The sequence below is a fragment of the Palaemon carinicauda genome, chromosome 8 (genome assembly GCF_036898095.1).
Source record: "Palaemon carinicauda isolate YSFRI2023 chromosome 8, ASM3689809v2, whole genome shotgun sequence".
NCBI classification, from domain to species: Eukaryota; Metazoa; Arthropoda; class Malacostraca; order Decapoda; family Palaemonidae; genus Palaemon; species Palaemon carinicauda.
The window spans coordinates 114,187,320-114,202,684 of record NC_090732.1 but is presented as its reverse complement, the minus strand read 5'-3'; the positions used below and the strand labels follow the sequence as shown (position 1 = coordinate 114,202,684).

Here is a 15,365-nt window from a genome sequence, read left to right as displayed (position 1 = left end):
TGAAAATAAGTGTGGTATTTTAATATCCCTCGATCTGCTACTAAATGATCGGCATTGAAGATCAAGCTTTCGAATACCTAAAGATTACTTGTTTGCTAGAAATTATTGTGTACAAATTGGAAACTCTTTTTCATCATATGAATCCTTAAACAGAGGGGTACCGCTGGGGAGTGTACTGTACTTGTCCAAATCTTATTCTGCATTTATACCATTGGTCTATCGAAAATGCTACAAAGGCATGGTGTGAAGTTCAAACTATTTGCGGATGACACAATGTTACTCCTCCATAAATGATATAGATGACACTACTGAAACTCTAAACCGAAGCCTTGATAGTATTAGAGAATGGAGGACATTTAAAAAACTAAAGTCAAATCGGAATAAAACTGAATTCATGGTGGTGGGTAAGAGAAACAGCGTGAGAAACTTGGGTGATCTTCAAATGAACATAAATAATGACTCAGTGCCGATATCTAGTAAAGTTGGAGATCTAGGAGCATTTCTTGACTGTAACCTGTCTCTCAAGGAAAAATAAATAATGTAATAAAAACTGCTGGTTATCATTTAAGAAATATTGCGTTTATAAAAAGGTACCTGGACGAAAACTCTGTAAAGAAACGTGTGATAAACTGTGTTATTACCAGGATTGACTACTGCAACTCCATCTATTACAATTTACCAAAAGTGCAACTTAAGACATTACAAAACATAAAAAACAGGAACAAGATCGATAAAAGGTGTTCCACCTAGAGAAACGATCACCCCTATACTAATCTATTTACACTGGCTGCCAATAAAAGCGCAAATTGAATTTAAAATATGTACAATAACCCACCAATTTATCAAAAACCGGTAATCCAAAATACCTAAGAGAATTGCTACATATCACGCAGCCAACAAATCGTGTCGACACAAGAATAGTTACAGATGGCTTCAAACTATTGGAACCTAGATCTATGTCTACTGTAGGCTCCAGAGCCCTTAAATATGCGGCCCCGAGACTATATAATAAGCTCTCATGAGAGGAAACTAAAGGAAACTAAAGACTTTCTTATTTCATCAGTCATACAACAGTGACGATTTAACAGCATATGAACAGTGACGATTTAACAGTATATGAACGTTAGATACTCTGAATGAACAAGGTAAAACAACAGTGGAGGTCCTGTAGAGAGTTGGGTTCTTCAGCTGTATGGGACCGGAAAAGTAGCCGTCAAAGTAAAGCACATAAAGTAAATGTACAAGATTCCTGACCTTAATCAAGTGATTTCTTAACAGTATGTGGAATTGTATGAAGGGCATCACATGCTCCAAGGCCTTTGAGAAAGCCAAAATGCAACCCAGGGAACAGATTATTACCTTCCGCATACCTATTTAGAGCGTTTTGCCAAAAGACATTCAAAAACTTCTGATACTATGGGAGCTATGGAAATGTGCAGTAATCAATAAGGCTAGAGTTTCTGCAAAATAATTACTGAATAAATTAGCCTTACCAATTCTCCAACAAGTGCAAAAAGATTTTGTTCTTACTAACTTCCAAAGAACAACAGACAACCTAAGAACAAAAAAATCGCCGGTCTTTATTAAAAAAAACAAAGAAAAATAACATTTCGGTCTACACCTCCAAAAGCATCAAAGTCCAGTAAGATTGTTTTGATTTCACGGGACTAAAAAGGTAAATTACGTTGTTAACTTTCAGGAAAACAGGGATGAGGAACATCATGTCTCTCAATATCCTGCTCACACATCAGCAAGAAGTGTTGCCTTTCCCTTTAGATAGAGAGTGAGAGAGCCATCCGATTTAAGCAAAGGAGATACTGTTAAATCTACACTTAAGAGTGCAGCTTTAAGGGTAGTCCACCATTTATGTTCGTGGGGTGTACCAGAAAAAGGGTTCATTTATGGTCAAATTGTTTTCCTCTTGAGTTGATACCTGAGTTATTTGAACAACTCTTAGCTGAGTATAGTTTTTCCAAGTCAAAACGGATCTTTTACTTTTCCAAAGATGATAGGACTCTTGTTTTTCCAAATAATTGCATCTACAATCATCATTGAACCATGGTTAGTGCTTCATTCCATATTGTAACACATAAGAAGAAATACACCTCCTATCAACTATGTTAACCAGATTTTCATGTAAGAAAACAACAGACAATCTTTTATACAATTGGGACTAATTGAAATGCAAATGATCACTGAAAAGGCCATTCTAGACTGCTTTACATTTGACATATACCTTACAAGATATTGACACATTAGGGACACCCTTCTCAGTCTTGATTACTAACGAAAGCAATGCATGATCAGACGTTCCAACTGGAGGACCAACCTGGCCTATTATAACACCAGAGGAATTGTGTATAATAGGCTATGTCCAAACAGTTACCACACTTGTGAGCAGCCTAACTAATGATTTGTTCACCATGTGTTTTAGAAGCAAAGATAAAAGCTCTTAAGAAGCTATGGCAATAAGTTGGAGAAAAATGATTCAACCCCTCCCTATTGTTAGCAATAAAACCATCAACAAGCATAAAAAAGGTAGAAAATCACCCAAGCCTGGATGTTGATAGATTAAACAAAAATAAAAGTTGCCGTGAAGTGAGGTATATGGGAGAGTTAGAACTTCTGCATGCCGGTGCCCAACTGAAAGCTCAGACGGAGACAGAGACAACTCCTGCTAGGCACGAACCCGTGTTTAACGTGTCGGAAGCCTGGAGGTTAATTCCAGGGTTCACAGAAGAATCCCCAAATGAGTTCCTCAATCATTTTGAAACGGTCGCAGTGACGATGAAATGGCCAGATGATAAATGGTCTGAGTTATTGCAAGAGTGCGCTCTTTGGGAAGGGTGGCAGTGCTTACTTATCCTTATCTCAAGACCAGAGGATGGAGTATCAAGAAGTGAAGAGGAGCGTGCTGCAAGTGTTTCAGATGACCCCTGAAAATTTAATGAAAGGTTACGAAGTTTGAAAAAGGACGAGAAAATTACTTTCCTGATTACGATTATAAGGTATGACGATGTTTTAAGAGATGGACAGAGACTGCTACCGTAAAGGAGAAGGCTGATTTAGAAGAATTGATAATAATAGAGCAGTATCTACGAGGAATTCCTGAACACATTCGAACGTACTTGAGAGAGAGAGAAGTGAAGAAACTCAATAAAGCCACTTCGCTGAGTGAAGATTATAATATTATCAGTCGTGAACCCTCCTTGGGCACAAAGTTTCAACCATCGTTCTGACCAAGTGTAAAGTATTTGCTGAATCATGGAAACCAGTTCAGAAATAAGTACAAGAACAAGTTCAACAGTTACAACGGAAGTAGCACTAGTGCTGTCCCTAAGCAGAATGCGATAGTACCACAGCAACAAACGTCGAATCGTCCTCTTTCAAGTATCATGACAGATGTGCAGAAGGATGATATTGTCTGTTTTAAGTGTGGCAAGAAAGGCCATATCAGAAAGGAATGTTGGTCAACCCAGCCAAAAGCAGTCGCCCATGTGATCAAAAATAATTCGACTTCAAAGAATGCGGGAAGCAATCGGGAAAGGACGGAGAGAAAAATGAATAAGCCCACCGTTTACACGACAAACAGGAGGAACCCAAACAGCCTGGATGCCTTTAAACCATATATTTATGAAGGTATTTTAGCAGCAATAGACAGGAGTAAGCGAACCCGGTTAGGATATTGCGCGACACAGGTTGTAACCAGAGTGAGGTTGTATGGGGAGTACACCCGATGGTGGAATAGTCTCTCACAGGGGACTCAATTATTCTGAAGGGAATAGGAGGTGAGGAGGTCACCCCTATTTTCCGTTTAAAACTGTCATGCGAGCGAATTGGTGACAGGTAATTTTGACTTTGCGGTTAAGGATTCAATGGCTGTCAATGGAGTAGACGTTGCACTGAGTAATGAGGTTGGTTGAGCGCCGTTCGTGCCTTGTCCCATTGTAACAGAAACCATTGAGGTATAGTCCCATGACTGAACGCAAGGACTACCCGTCTCTGGTTCCTAGTTGTGTTATGACTAGGAGTGTGAAGAAAGAAGTGGCTGCTGAAGAAGAGACAGAAGAAATTGAAGGAGCGATGAACTTAGAAGATTTGTTTTCGAAAGAAGAGGATTTCCTTGATAGTACACAAGAGGAAAATTCCCGAGTAAGCACGAGCGAAGAGGAATGACAGACAAGTGGACAAGAGGACAAGAGGACAAAGAAACAATGGACCTGGAAGAAATAAATTTTGACGATTTGTTTACCGAAGGAAAGGATTCCCTGGATGATACGCAAAAAAGAGAACCCAAGTGTAAGCCTGAGCGAAGAGCAATGACAGACAAGTGGACAAGATGATAAAGAATAAATGGACCTGGAAGAAATAAATTTGGAGGATTTGTTTTCCGAAGAAAAGGACTCCCTTGATGATACGCAAGAGGAGAACTCAAGATCAAGCACGAGTGAAAAGGAATGACAGACGAGCGATGATATTATCAGTCGTAAACCCTCCTTGGGCACAAAGTTTCAACTATCGTTCTGACCAAGTGTAAAGTATTTGCTGAATCATGGAAACCAGTTCGGAAATAAGTAGGGTGGACAAAGAAGAAAGAGAAATTGAAGGAGCAATGAACTTGCATGAATTGTTTTCCGAAGAAGAGGATTACTTTGATGGTAAGCAAGATGAGAAATCAAGAGTAAACCCAAGCGAAAAAGAGGGACGGACGAGCAGACAAGTGGACAAAGAAAAAATGGACTTTGGAAAAATAGAAAATTCAACGTTAGAAGAAGGACAAGTAAGCAAGAAAAGGCTGATAAGATTGCAATGGAAGGATGCAACATTAACAGAGTTAAGGCCGATTCATACGACCTGTTTTCTTTCCGACAGGTAGGCCGTCGTTTAAGCGGCGTCTAGCTTTCTTACGTGTATTCAAATGCAACTGTTCACACGACCCGTCAGCTTGACGGCGGCCCACAGTCATCAGCTGTCCGAGTCGCCTCAGCTTTCTTTCCAAGTAACCCCAGCCAGTTTGACAGGCATGTGAACGAGGACCTGTATCATACCTGTCCTTTTTTGTGGTCTGCAACCTCGACTTTTCTTCATAGAGTCATATAGTGTACAATTAGTTCATTGTTGACAGTTGACACTATGGATGAGATATTAATTGAACTTGTGTGAGGGTATGAGTTGTTTGACATGATGAAAAATTTTCTTTGTGAAGTAAGAAAAATTGTCTTCAGAGATGAGAGCAAGGATAACTTTTTGGTTTAATAAAGGTTCATCTGTATTGTGAATCATTTACCTTAATAAAACTTTTTCATTGTTTGAAATTTTTTACTCTAAGCAAACTGCAAGTGTTTCCTTTGGAGAAATGACTTCTTGACAATTTGTGTTCTTCCTAGGTAGGCCTATTTCAATCTTTGGTAGCAGACAGATAAACTTTGCTTTTGACATTTTGAAATATTAAAAAAAAAATACACTTCATCATCTGCCAGTTCTTTATGCAGTATCCATAACCCTCGCTCCCTCTTTCTTTTCCTCAATGGCTGATATAAAATCCCTTACCCTTTTTGTTGGAATCCATCTTCCTCCTTCTCTTCTAGTAGAAGAACAATTGCCGCCAAATTTCTAATGTTGAGAGAATTATCTCCCACGATACTCATGTGACAGAATGAAAGTAAACAATGAAAACTACGGTGGGGTAAACGGACAGAAAATGTCTCGTGTGAATGTACAACAATTCGACAGTGTTTAGCCACCGGCCTGCTTGTCTGAAAGAAAACGGGTCGTGTGAATCGGCCTTTACTGTACAATATGGTGGACGAGACAGAGGTCCAGCAGTCTCCGACCTGTTATTATCTTAAGGATGGATTGCTTATGAGAAGGCATAGACCCCCTGATATCCCTGGGAATGCCGAATGGAGGGTATATCGACAGATATTAATTTCCACACCGGTGAGAAGACAGGGGATCACGGTAGTGCACAAGACGGAACATGCGGGGATAAGGAAAACGACGGAGAAGGTAATGAAACACTTATTCTGGCCTGGCATGCAAAAGTTTTTCTGTGCATGTCACGTATGTCAGATGGCTGAAAAACCCGAGTGCATCAAGGAAGCTACCTTATGCCCAATGTAAGTACGAGGAGAACCCTTCAGGAAACGACCGAACAAAATGATAGCAGAAAAAGGGAAGGATCGAGAGAAAACGGAAGGAGAATGTGTCAAAAATTTGGGGAAAGGGATGGGGGAAATAAGGAAATTTTCCCTAGAAGGCATGAAGACGATGAGTCAAGGATGAACGAAGGAACGGTTTGGTAGGAAGAATACGAACAGACATCTTGCAGGACCCTTCAGCAAAGGACCAGAGAAAATGTTGGCAGGAAAAGGGAAGGATCGAGAGGAAACAGTTGAAGGAAATGTCAAGGATTTGAGGAAAAGAATCGGCGAGTTGACGAAATTTTCCCTAGAATACGTGAAAATGAGGCAGGGACAAGCAAAAAAAAGGTTTGGCATCAAAAGTACAAACAGACAGGTTATGGTAGGATGGCAGGTGTTGGTCTACACATCAGAAAGAAGATTCCCTATCGCCAATGAGTTACAAGAACCATTTTGGATTATGGAGGAGAGTAGTGACCAGACCTACATTATTGAGATATCAGGAGAAAGGAAAAATCAAAGGAAGACCATATTAACTTCGAAACCGAGACTTCAAGTACTGGATTTCACCAAGAAATTCCTTATCAAAGTGGATGTGTCGGATAATGGGATTGGAACTGTCTTATTGCAAGAAGAAAAGGAAGGAATTCTTCACCTTGTGTGTGTTGTCGGCGAAGCAGTAACGAGGCTACTCGACAGTTGAGACGGAACTGGTGGCACTGATCGCAGCAATGAACAGGTTCTTAATTTATGTAAGTCGACCACAAAATTAAGAGATTATAGTATATTCCGATCACAATCCTTTAACTAAAGTGAATAAGATGTAAAATAATAATTAAAGGTTAACTAAGTGGTCATTATGTTTGCAATCATATTGTATTTATGTTATTATGTGACGAACCACTGTGCAAACAATTACCCCTTTACAATGGGCGGTAGTTCTCTTCACACAATAAAATAGAAGTCATATGGGTAGACTTCCAAATTCACTTGTTTCTTATTACGAGTGTATAAGATTGTTGATTATGATCAAATGTATCTTCTTAAAGCTGGTTGCAGACAATTGAAGCACCAATAGCAGGATAATTGGAGGACAGGAACAATAAACTATGTTATAAACAAAACTTTAATCTTACGTTAAACAAAATAATGAAAAAGCACTTCAAAACAACAATAATAAGCAATGCAAAGTGAATGGGTGAGTAAGGTAGATGAATCTCGTTGTGAGAACAATGTATTCTAACAAAACAATAAATTTGGGGTTACCTTATAACATGTAAGGTAAGAAAACAGGGATGATTTACAGCAGGAAGGCGAGTGTAAACAAAAGATAATGAGAAGAATGGAATGAAGATGGCGCTGAAATAAGGTGATGTATTTACAAAGAAAATGGAAAAATAAACTTTAGACAAATCAGATATGTTAGCATATGTCCAACATATGGGGATATCACAGTCCCCCCTTGTTTTTGTTTTTTTCCATTTCCCGAGGATCAACCGAGGTTATCCTTGATAATGAGTCTGCCACAATGTTTTCTCGTCCTGATATGGCGATTACTTGGATATTATGTGCAGATAGTATGTATGACCATCTTAAAAGTTTAGGGTTGAGAGTAGTGGACCTATGGAGATGCGACAGAGGAGAGTGGTCGCTGTAGACGTAGATCGTGTCTTGTCCATCAACATAGATCTCGTATCTCTGGATGGTAGCTACGATGGCGAATAGTTCTTTCTCCACAGTGGGCCAATTTAGTTGGGAACCCATAAATCGTCCTCTGGAATAAGAGACTGGTAACAGATCAGCTAGTGGGGGCAGGTTTCCTGTTATGGCTGTTATTGGAGCAGGATGCTGTAATAAAATGCCCCCATATCCAAGATCACTAGCGTCTGTTTGGAGATAGAATTGTTTGGCGAGGTTAGGTGCCATTAATATAGGAGGAGATGACAAGTAAGTTTTTAGCTGGTTAAATATTTGATCATGTTGCTGGCTCCAAGAAAAATTTACTTTTGAAGAAGTTAAAGCAAATAGTGGTCCTGTGAACGGTGAGAAATTTGGACTGAACTTAGAGTAATATCCTACCATACCTAGAAATCTTTTTAATTCCTGTTTGGTAGTTGGAACAGGATAAGAAGTTATGGCGCTAATATTTGCATCATGGGGTAATACTTTACCACTGCCAACTCGATGACCAAGGTAAGATACCTGACCTTTGCAAAAATTACTTTTTGCTAAGTTGATCGTTAAACCATGTTGTTTCAACCTTGAGAAAACTTCTTTTATCTTTTGAATATGGTTTATCCATGTGTCAGAGGCAATAATGATGTCATCTAAATATACAAATACTTTTTCCAAGTCCTGTAAAATTAAAGACATTACTCTTTGGAAGGTGGCAGGTGCGTTGGCTAATCCGAATGGCATTACGTTATAACTAAATAAGCCAAATGGAGTGATAAATGAAGAAATTTCCTTTGCCGGTTCTGTTAATTTAATTTGGTAATAACCCTTCAACAAATCTATTTGGGTTAAGTAGGTCGAATTACTTACTTGGTCAATGATATCTTGTATTCTTGGTAGAGGATACGAATCTTTAATTGTTAAATTATTAATCTTCCTGTAATCGGTACAAAGACGAAATTTACCATTTTTCTTTCCTACTAGGAGACATGGGGAAACCCATGGTGACGCACTGGGTTCTGCCAATCCTTCTCTTACTAAGTAGTTCACTTCTTCTTTCATGATACCCAATTTCTTCTGTGATGTTCGATAGAAAGCTTGTTTAATGGGTGCAGCACCTGGTTGTAGTTTGATGTCATGATCTAGCATGGTGCATCTGCCTGGTTTATCTGAAGTTATACTAGGAAATTCATGAAATAAAGCTACTAAAGATTTACATTTTGATGCAGATAAGGGTTTTAGATAGTCTGATAAGTTTTCCAAGATCTTTGAGTTTTGAGAATCCTGCCAAGATGCAGTTATTGGATCATCTGTAAATTGATCCATAGGACAATCTATGTATGGTATGGCACTAGTAATCATTACAGTTTTATTTTCAGCTGTTGAGGGAGACAAATAGGCCTTTAAGAGGTTTATGTGGACTAATTGAGTAGACTTACGCTTATCTGGAGTGGCGATTATATAGTTGGTTGGCGAGATACGTTGAGTGATGGTATAAGGTCCCTGGTATTTCTCTTGTAGGGGAGAGCCTGCAATCGGGTGGTATAGCAGCACTGCATCTCCTACTTTGAAACTCCTGGTTTTAGCCTTTTTATCATAGTTAATCTTCATCTTCTCTTGAGCTGTTATCAAGTTAGTTTTGGCAATAGAGTGAAGATCTGAAAGTTTCTTGTTGAGTTCTGAAATATATTGGGAAAGAGGTACCTCATTATCTCCCAACTTCAGGATGCGTTCTTTGACTGAACTGAGGATAGTTCGTGGCCGTCGACCGAAGAGTAGTTCAAAAGGTGACATACCAGTAGACTGATTTCGAACTCCTCGTATGATGTACATGATCAGTTCCAAATCGCAATCCCACTCGTTACCTGAACTATGGATGTATTTCCGGAGAAGATTTTTAATGGTCTGGTGAGTGCGTTCTAATGCTCCGTTGGTCTGTGGATGGTAAGCTGAGGATGAGACTTGGGTTATATGGTAATCTTTCATAGCTGTTTTAAAAGCATGACTCATGAAATTGATTCCTTGATCACATTGTAGTTCAGTTGGAAATCCTACAACAGTAAATATGGGCACTAGTGACTTTAGGATGTTCTTGGCTGAAATGTTTCTTAAAGGTACTGCAAATGGATAATGCGTAGTTGGGCATAAGGCCGTAAGCAAGTATTCATGTCCCCTTTTTGTCTTAGGCAAAGGGCCTACACAATCTACTATGATCTTACTGAAAGGTTCTTTAGGCACAAGTATAGGTTTTGAGGGTGCAACTGGTACTTTTACATTAGGACTACTTACTTTTTGACATGTTGTACATGTTTTTACGTACTCTTTAATGTCATTCTTCATGTTTGGCCAATAAAAGTCTTGACTGATGCGTTCATATGTTTTAGTGATACCAAGATGAGAGTCAGCAGAGTGAGACAATTCTAGGATCAGAAGTCTTATATCCTTAGGAACAACTACCTGGAATAGATCCTTCCAGGTTTCTAGATGACTGTTCTTGCTGGACCTGAATTTTCTCATTAGTACATCATTATTAATATAAAAATAAGAACACTTGTTGGTATCCTTTGGTTTCACTTGATTGAAACACTGCTGTAGAGTGACATCTTTCCTTTGTTGATAGCTAAAGGAATCAGGTTGGATCTTATATGTACTCATCAACTCGTTGAAATCCATAGGTTCAGAGACTGGCAACGGGTTTGATGATGATTCAGTAGGGGTGTCCTTTTTTCTGCTTCGTGTCACTGCTAAGCATTCTTCCTGTACAACATCACCTGGAGATACTGCTATTAAGTTTGTTAAGACAACAGAGTTAGCTATGTCATTACCCAGGATTACATCAACATTCTTGCATGGTAACAGTTCTGGATTTACAGCTACTTCAGTAGTTCCAGAGAAATAAGGACAATGAAGGTTTACATTAATGAGAGGCAACATAGACTTACTGGTTAAGTCATTAACTGCAACATACCTGTGAGTTTCACCTTTAGGTCGTATTACTTTAGGAGAGACGATCGTTTGAGAGGATCCAGTGTCTCTGAGTATGGTTACAGGTTTACCATTTATTTTGCCTGAGCAAGTGAAGGGTGCAAACGCTTGGGACTCGTGTGATGCACAATGGAAGGTCTTTTTCTTCTCCACCTTAGGTTTTGGTTCCTGTTTGGGCAGACTCATTTGCTTAGGAGAGAATTGAGGGGGATTAGGTTTTCTCTTTAAGTATGAAGCTGCACAATGTGGATCAGGACATTCTGAAATATGATGTCCTTCTTGTTTGCAGTATGTACAAGTTTCCTTAGGTCTAGTTTCTCTATATGGGGTTTTACCTACTTTATGAATAAGAGCATAGTCATCTGCCTTTAAAGCGGCTTTCTTAGGGTCAGATTCATTCTGCTCTCTTAGATACACATTAATGCTACCTGGTATTTTCCTTAAGAACTCCTCCATTACTATTAAATCTTTCAACTGCTCAAAAGTTTTGACATCTACTTTGTCTACCCACTTCTGAAACTGTTTAATCTTTCCATTCATAAATTCTAAAAAGGTCTGCTGAACTTGCTTCTGACTATTACGAAATATTTGCCTATAACCTTCCGCAGTAATAGAATAAGCATCAAGGATTGCTTGTTTAATTATGAAATAATCATGTTCCTCTAACATAGTGGCACATACAGATAATGCTTTACCTTTAAATGAGTTCCGGATGATTAAATACCATTTGTCCTGAGGCCAATTGAGATTCTTGGCTGTGTCTTCGAACACAGAAAAGTAGTTATCAGGTTCCCGTTCTTCAAATGTGGGCAGCAATTTCTGCACCTTGCCCACATCAAAGGGTTCGGGAATTAGCTTACCTTCTTCCTTTTCTTTCAGTCTTATAAATGCCAGATCCCGTTCTGTTACTGTGGCCGCTTCTCTCTCAATCTGCAGCCTAACACGGAGAGCGTTGTTTTTCTGTTCACTTGCTTTTTCTTGTTGCTCCAAAGCAGTTTCCACCTTGATACGTTCTAGGGAAGCAGCGGCAGCAGCCTTGCGCTCAGCAGCAGCGGCTTTCCTCTCTTCTAACTCAGCGGCGGCAGTTGCGGCTCTTTCAGCAGCAGCGGCTTTCCTCTCTTATACCTCAGCGGCGGCAGTTGCGGCTCGTTCAGCAGCAGCGGCTTTCCTTTCTTCTAACTCAGCGGCGGCAGTTGCGGCAGTTGCCGCTGCAGTTGCGGCTTGCATCTTCATCTTTTCCAACTCCAGCTGTAGACTTAGTTTATCCAAGTCACTATTTGGATTGGTAACTGTTAGAGCTCGAACGTCAGCCAATTCTTCTTCTGGAACAATATCTTCATCTACAAGGAAGTTCAAAATATGACTGAGAATTACACATTTTACGGCAGTTGCGGGAATCTGTACATCATAATGGCGAGCTAGATTCTTTAGGTCAGTTTTTGTGGCAACTGTGAGAGATTCCACATGATCCCGTGGTGATACAATAAATTGTTGCAAGTTGAAAGGCATTTTGAATGTCGCCCGTGGCGCAAGATAAGTACAAACTAAAATAAATATACAAACTTTACAAGAATAAGTATAAGATCATACGATCGCAAAATAACAATCTTTCGATCACAGAAATACAAAACAGCGATCACAAAATTACAAGATCGAGAGATCACAAAATTACAAAATTATATGATTAGATCACACTTACACAAAAATAGCTTAAATACAAAATTAAGTCTCGCGAAACTTACGATAATACTATTAAAACTTTTATTCACAGTTAACGACTGAACAATTATTTTTTTATACTCGAGATCTTGAGCACGCGGCTAACTACTTCATAATTACTCAAACGACACGCTTAACATCACAAACTTTTACAACAATTTTACCGAATCGGTAAACAAGGCTTTAAAACGCAAAGGTATTTTTTACTTTTAAACATACCTAATTAGCACGTTCTAGTTTACATTTCCTTTTAATTTATACCAGCTTAATACGATAACTTTTCAATGTTACATTTTAATTTATATAAATACTATATTATTCTCGTTATGATAAAGTATCTAGTTAATAGTCAACACCTAGTTTAAAGTAATTGATTATCAGAATAATGCGCAAACTGGACAAAATACGTAGTATGCGCTTAATAGATATAACAGGAGTAATTCAACACAAGTATTTAAATATTCATTTACCGACACGTAAATGTTATTTGTACACCAAAATAGTACTTTTAACACCAAACAATATATAAGTTAATTTCCTGACTAGAGATAACGATTAGAATTACGAAAATCTCCGAAATTGGAAATTGGCTAATTTCACTTAAGAAATTTATATAACAAAATAATTCACTTTATCTTGAAATTGAGATGGAGGAAATTTCACTTATAATGAAACTTAATTTAATAAATCACATCTAATGAAATTTGACTTATTTCCTAAATATCACTTTTGAATGGTGATTTTAAGAAATGACAAAATCTTAGGGCTTCAGATTTTTTTTTTTTTTTTATGAGAAATCTCTGGGATACGAGATTTGAGTAGGCGAAACTTTAAAAGCTACCTACTGGGGGCATCTTCAATTAATAAGGGTGGTTTAGAAGCTGGACAATCAGCATACCTAAGTCTTAACTATATTAAGCGTGACTTGTTCCTCTTACAACCAAATGACTACCCAGACATATATTGTACATAAATGTCTAATGAGAGGGAGACGAGACATCTACCTTACCTTGGAATTATTACTGTCGTCCTTTATCCTTGGTACGCCACAACACAACACTCGATACTGTTCATAATCACTGGAACTGTTCTTTCACGATTCACTCACTTGATATAAATTTGATGAATCATATCACACATATATCGCACATCAGATCCCGGACAGGCCCCCAACTATTATGTGACGAACCACTGTGCAAACAATTACCCCTTTACAATGGGCGGTAGTTCTCTTCACACAATAAAATAGAAGTCATATGGGTAGACTTCCAAATTCACTTGTTTCTTATTACGAGTGTATAAGATTGTTGATTATGATCAAATGTATCTTCTTAAAGCTGGTTGCAGACAATTGAAGCACCAATAGCAGGATAATTGGAGGACAGGAACAATAAACTATGTTATAAACAAAACTTTAATCTTACGTTAAACAAAATAATGAAAAAGCACTTCAAAACAACAATAATAAGCAATGCAAAGTGAATGGGTGAGTAAGGTAGATGAATCTCGTGGTGAGAACAATGTATTCTAACAAAACAATAAATTTGGGGTTACCTTATAACATGTAAGGTAAGAAAACAGGGATGATTTACAGCAGGAAGGCGAGTGTAAACAAAAGATAATGAGAAGAATGGAATGAAGATGGCGCTGAAATAAGGTGATGTATTTACAAAGAAAATGGAAAAATAAACTTTAGACAAATCAGATATGTTAGCATATGTCCAACATATGGGGATATCACAATGTGAAGGACATATCAGGTAAAGATAGCGAACGTGTAAAGATAACATGGTTGCAGATTGTTTGTTTTTTTGGGCTGAGGCCATGTTTTGCTGATGGAAGGGTTCCCAAAGGTAACCTTCTAAAGGATATTTGCCACAGTGATACTCCCATAGAATTAAAACCAAAGGTCTCCAGGATTCCAACTCCTGGCACGAGTATCCAATAAAGGATATCGTATATCATGGGACGTATTTTTAGATACGACACATGGCAATCTTCACCCCGAATAGATTTAATGCTTCGATGTAAGGGGGAAGAGTGGAAAAAAGGAAGGGGTGCCGTTCTAGGTACCCGGAGGATCCCCTTCCGTATGACTACTGTGACTCCATTCTATTCTTGTAGCCTGCTAAGAGTGTGTGTGCTCTCCCTGAGCCCATTGTTTTTCAAGTTTTTGCATTTTTCTCATCATGCAATCATCAGCATCTTCGTCATCTGGAAAGTTGAGTATTTAATCTTTCCTTGGTCTAATTTTGGTCTCACTTTTAATGGTTAAATTCATGAATTCAAGTGTGTTTTAATGAGCATTGCCGATGCCGGAGGCAGCCATTTAACGACTGCTGTCGCCCCTTATATCATTGTATATTATCTAGGTAGTCAGGCGACCCTTTCCCGGCTTTACACTAATACGTTAGCTATTTAGGCAATTTATATAAGATGTGATATTGCATGCATGAATTTTAACTTTTTAAGTTATTAATCGACTTTACTTCAACGTATTCGTGCCGGAGCCCCAGTGGTACTCGGCCTTTGCCGGCCCTCCTACCGAAGCATAACTACCTTTGCTCGTATATACATATGGAAAGTGTTTTCCCGTGTTTAGCCTCCATCTTTATCATTTCTTTTCAATTCTGATGAGTTTTATATATATTCTCTTGAATCTCTGGAGTAATCCAGATAAGTTACGATAATTGTTCTCTCTCTGAAAGAAGAGGCTAATCCCTTCCTTCCCTCCCTGATTGGTGCCGCCGGCATAGGCGGCCGTCGCTGTCTGTCCTCATTGCTGTCGAGTAGAACGATGTTCTTTCTGCCTCCGGCTTGGAGACAGACAGTGACTTACTCAGG

General features: G+C 38.7%; 1 protein-coding gene across 1 annotated transcript; it reads right to left on the bottom strand.

Annotated features, from left to right (window-relative positions):
- Nucleotides 1–7,063: 7,063 nt before the first annotated feature.
- On the bottom strand, nucleotides 7,064–14,197 carry LOC137645841 (uncharacterized). The gene is made up of 2 exons (XM_068378821.1): nucleotides 11,928–14,197; nucleotides 7,064–11,873 (listed from the first exon to the last, which is right to left on the bottom strand). The coding sequence occupies exons 1-2, from the start codon at nucleotides 12,309–12,311 to the stop codon at nucleotides 7,593–7,595; spliced, it is 4,665 nt and encodes a 1,554-aa protein (XP_068234922.1). The 5' UTR covers nucleotides 12,312–14,197; the 3' UTR covers nucleotides 7,064–7,592.
- Between the last annotated feature and the right edge of the window lie 1,168 nt (nucleotides 14,198–15,365).

What these genes read in the sequence shown, in the direction of transcription:
- LOC137645841 (XM_068378821.1), bottom strand. Translation starts at nt 12,311, where the DNA reads ATGCCTTTCAACTTGCAACAATTTATTGTATCACCACGGGATCATGTG. An exon ending in CCGCAACTGCCGCCGCTGAG is followed by an intron (nt 11,874 to 11,927) that starts GTATAAGAGAGG and finishes GCCGCCGCTGAG; the next exon opens with TTAGAAGAGAGGAAAGCCGC.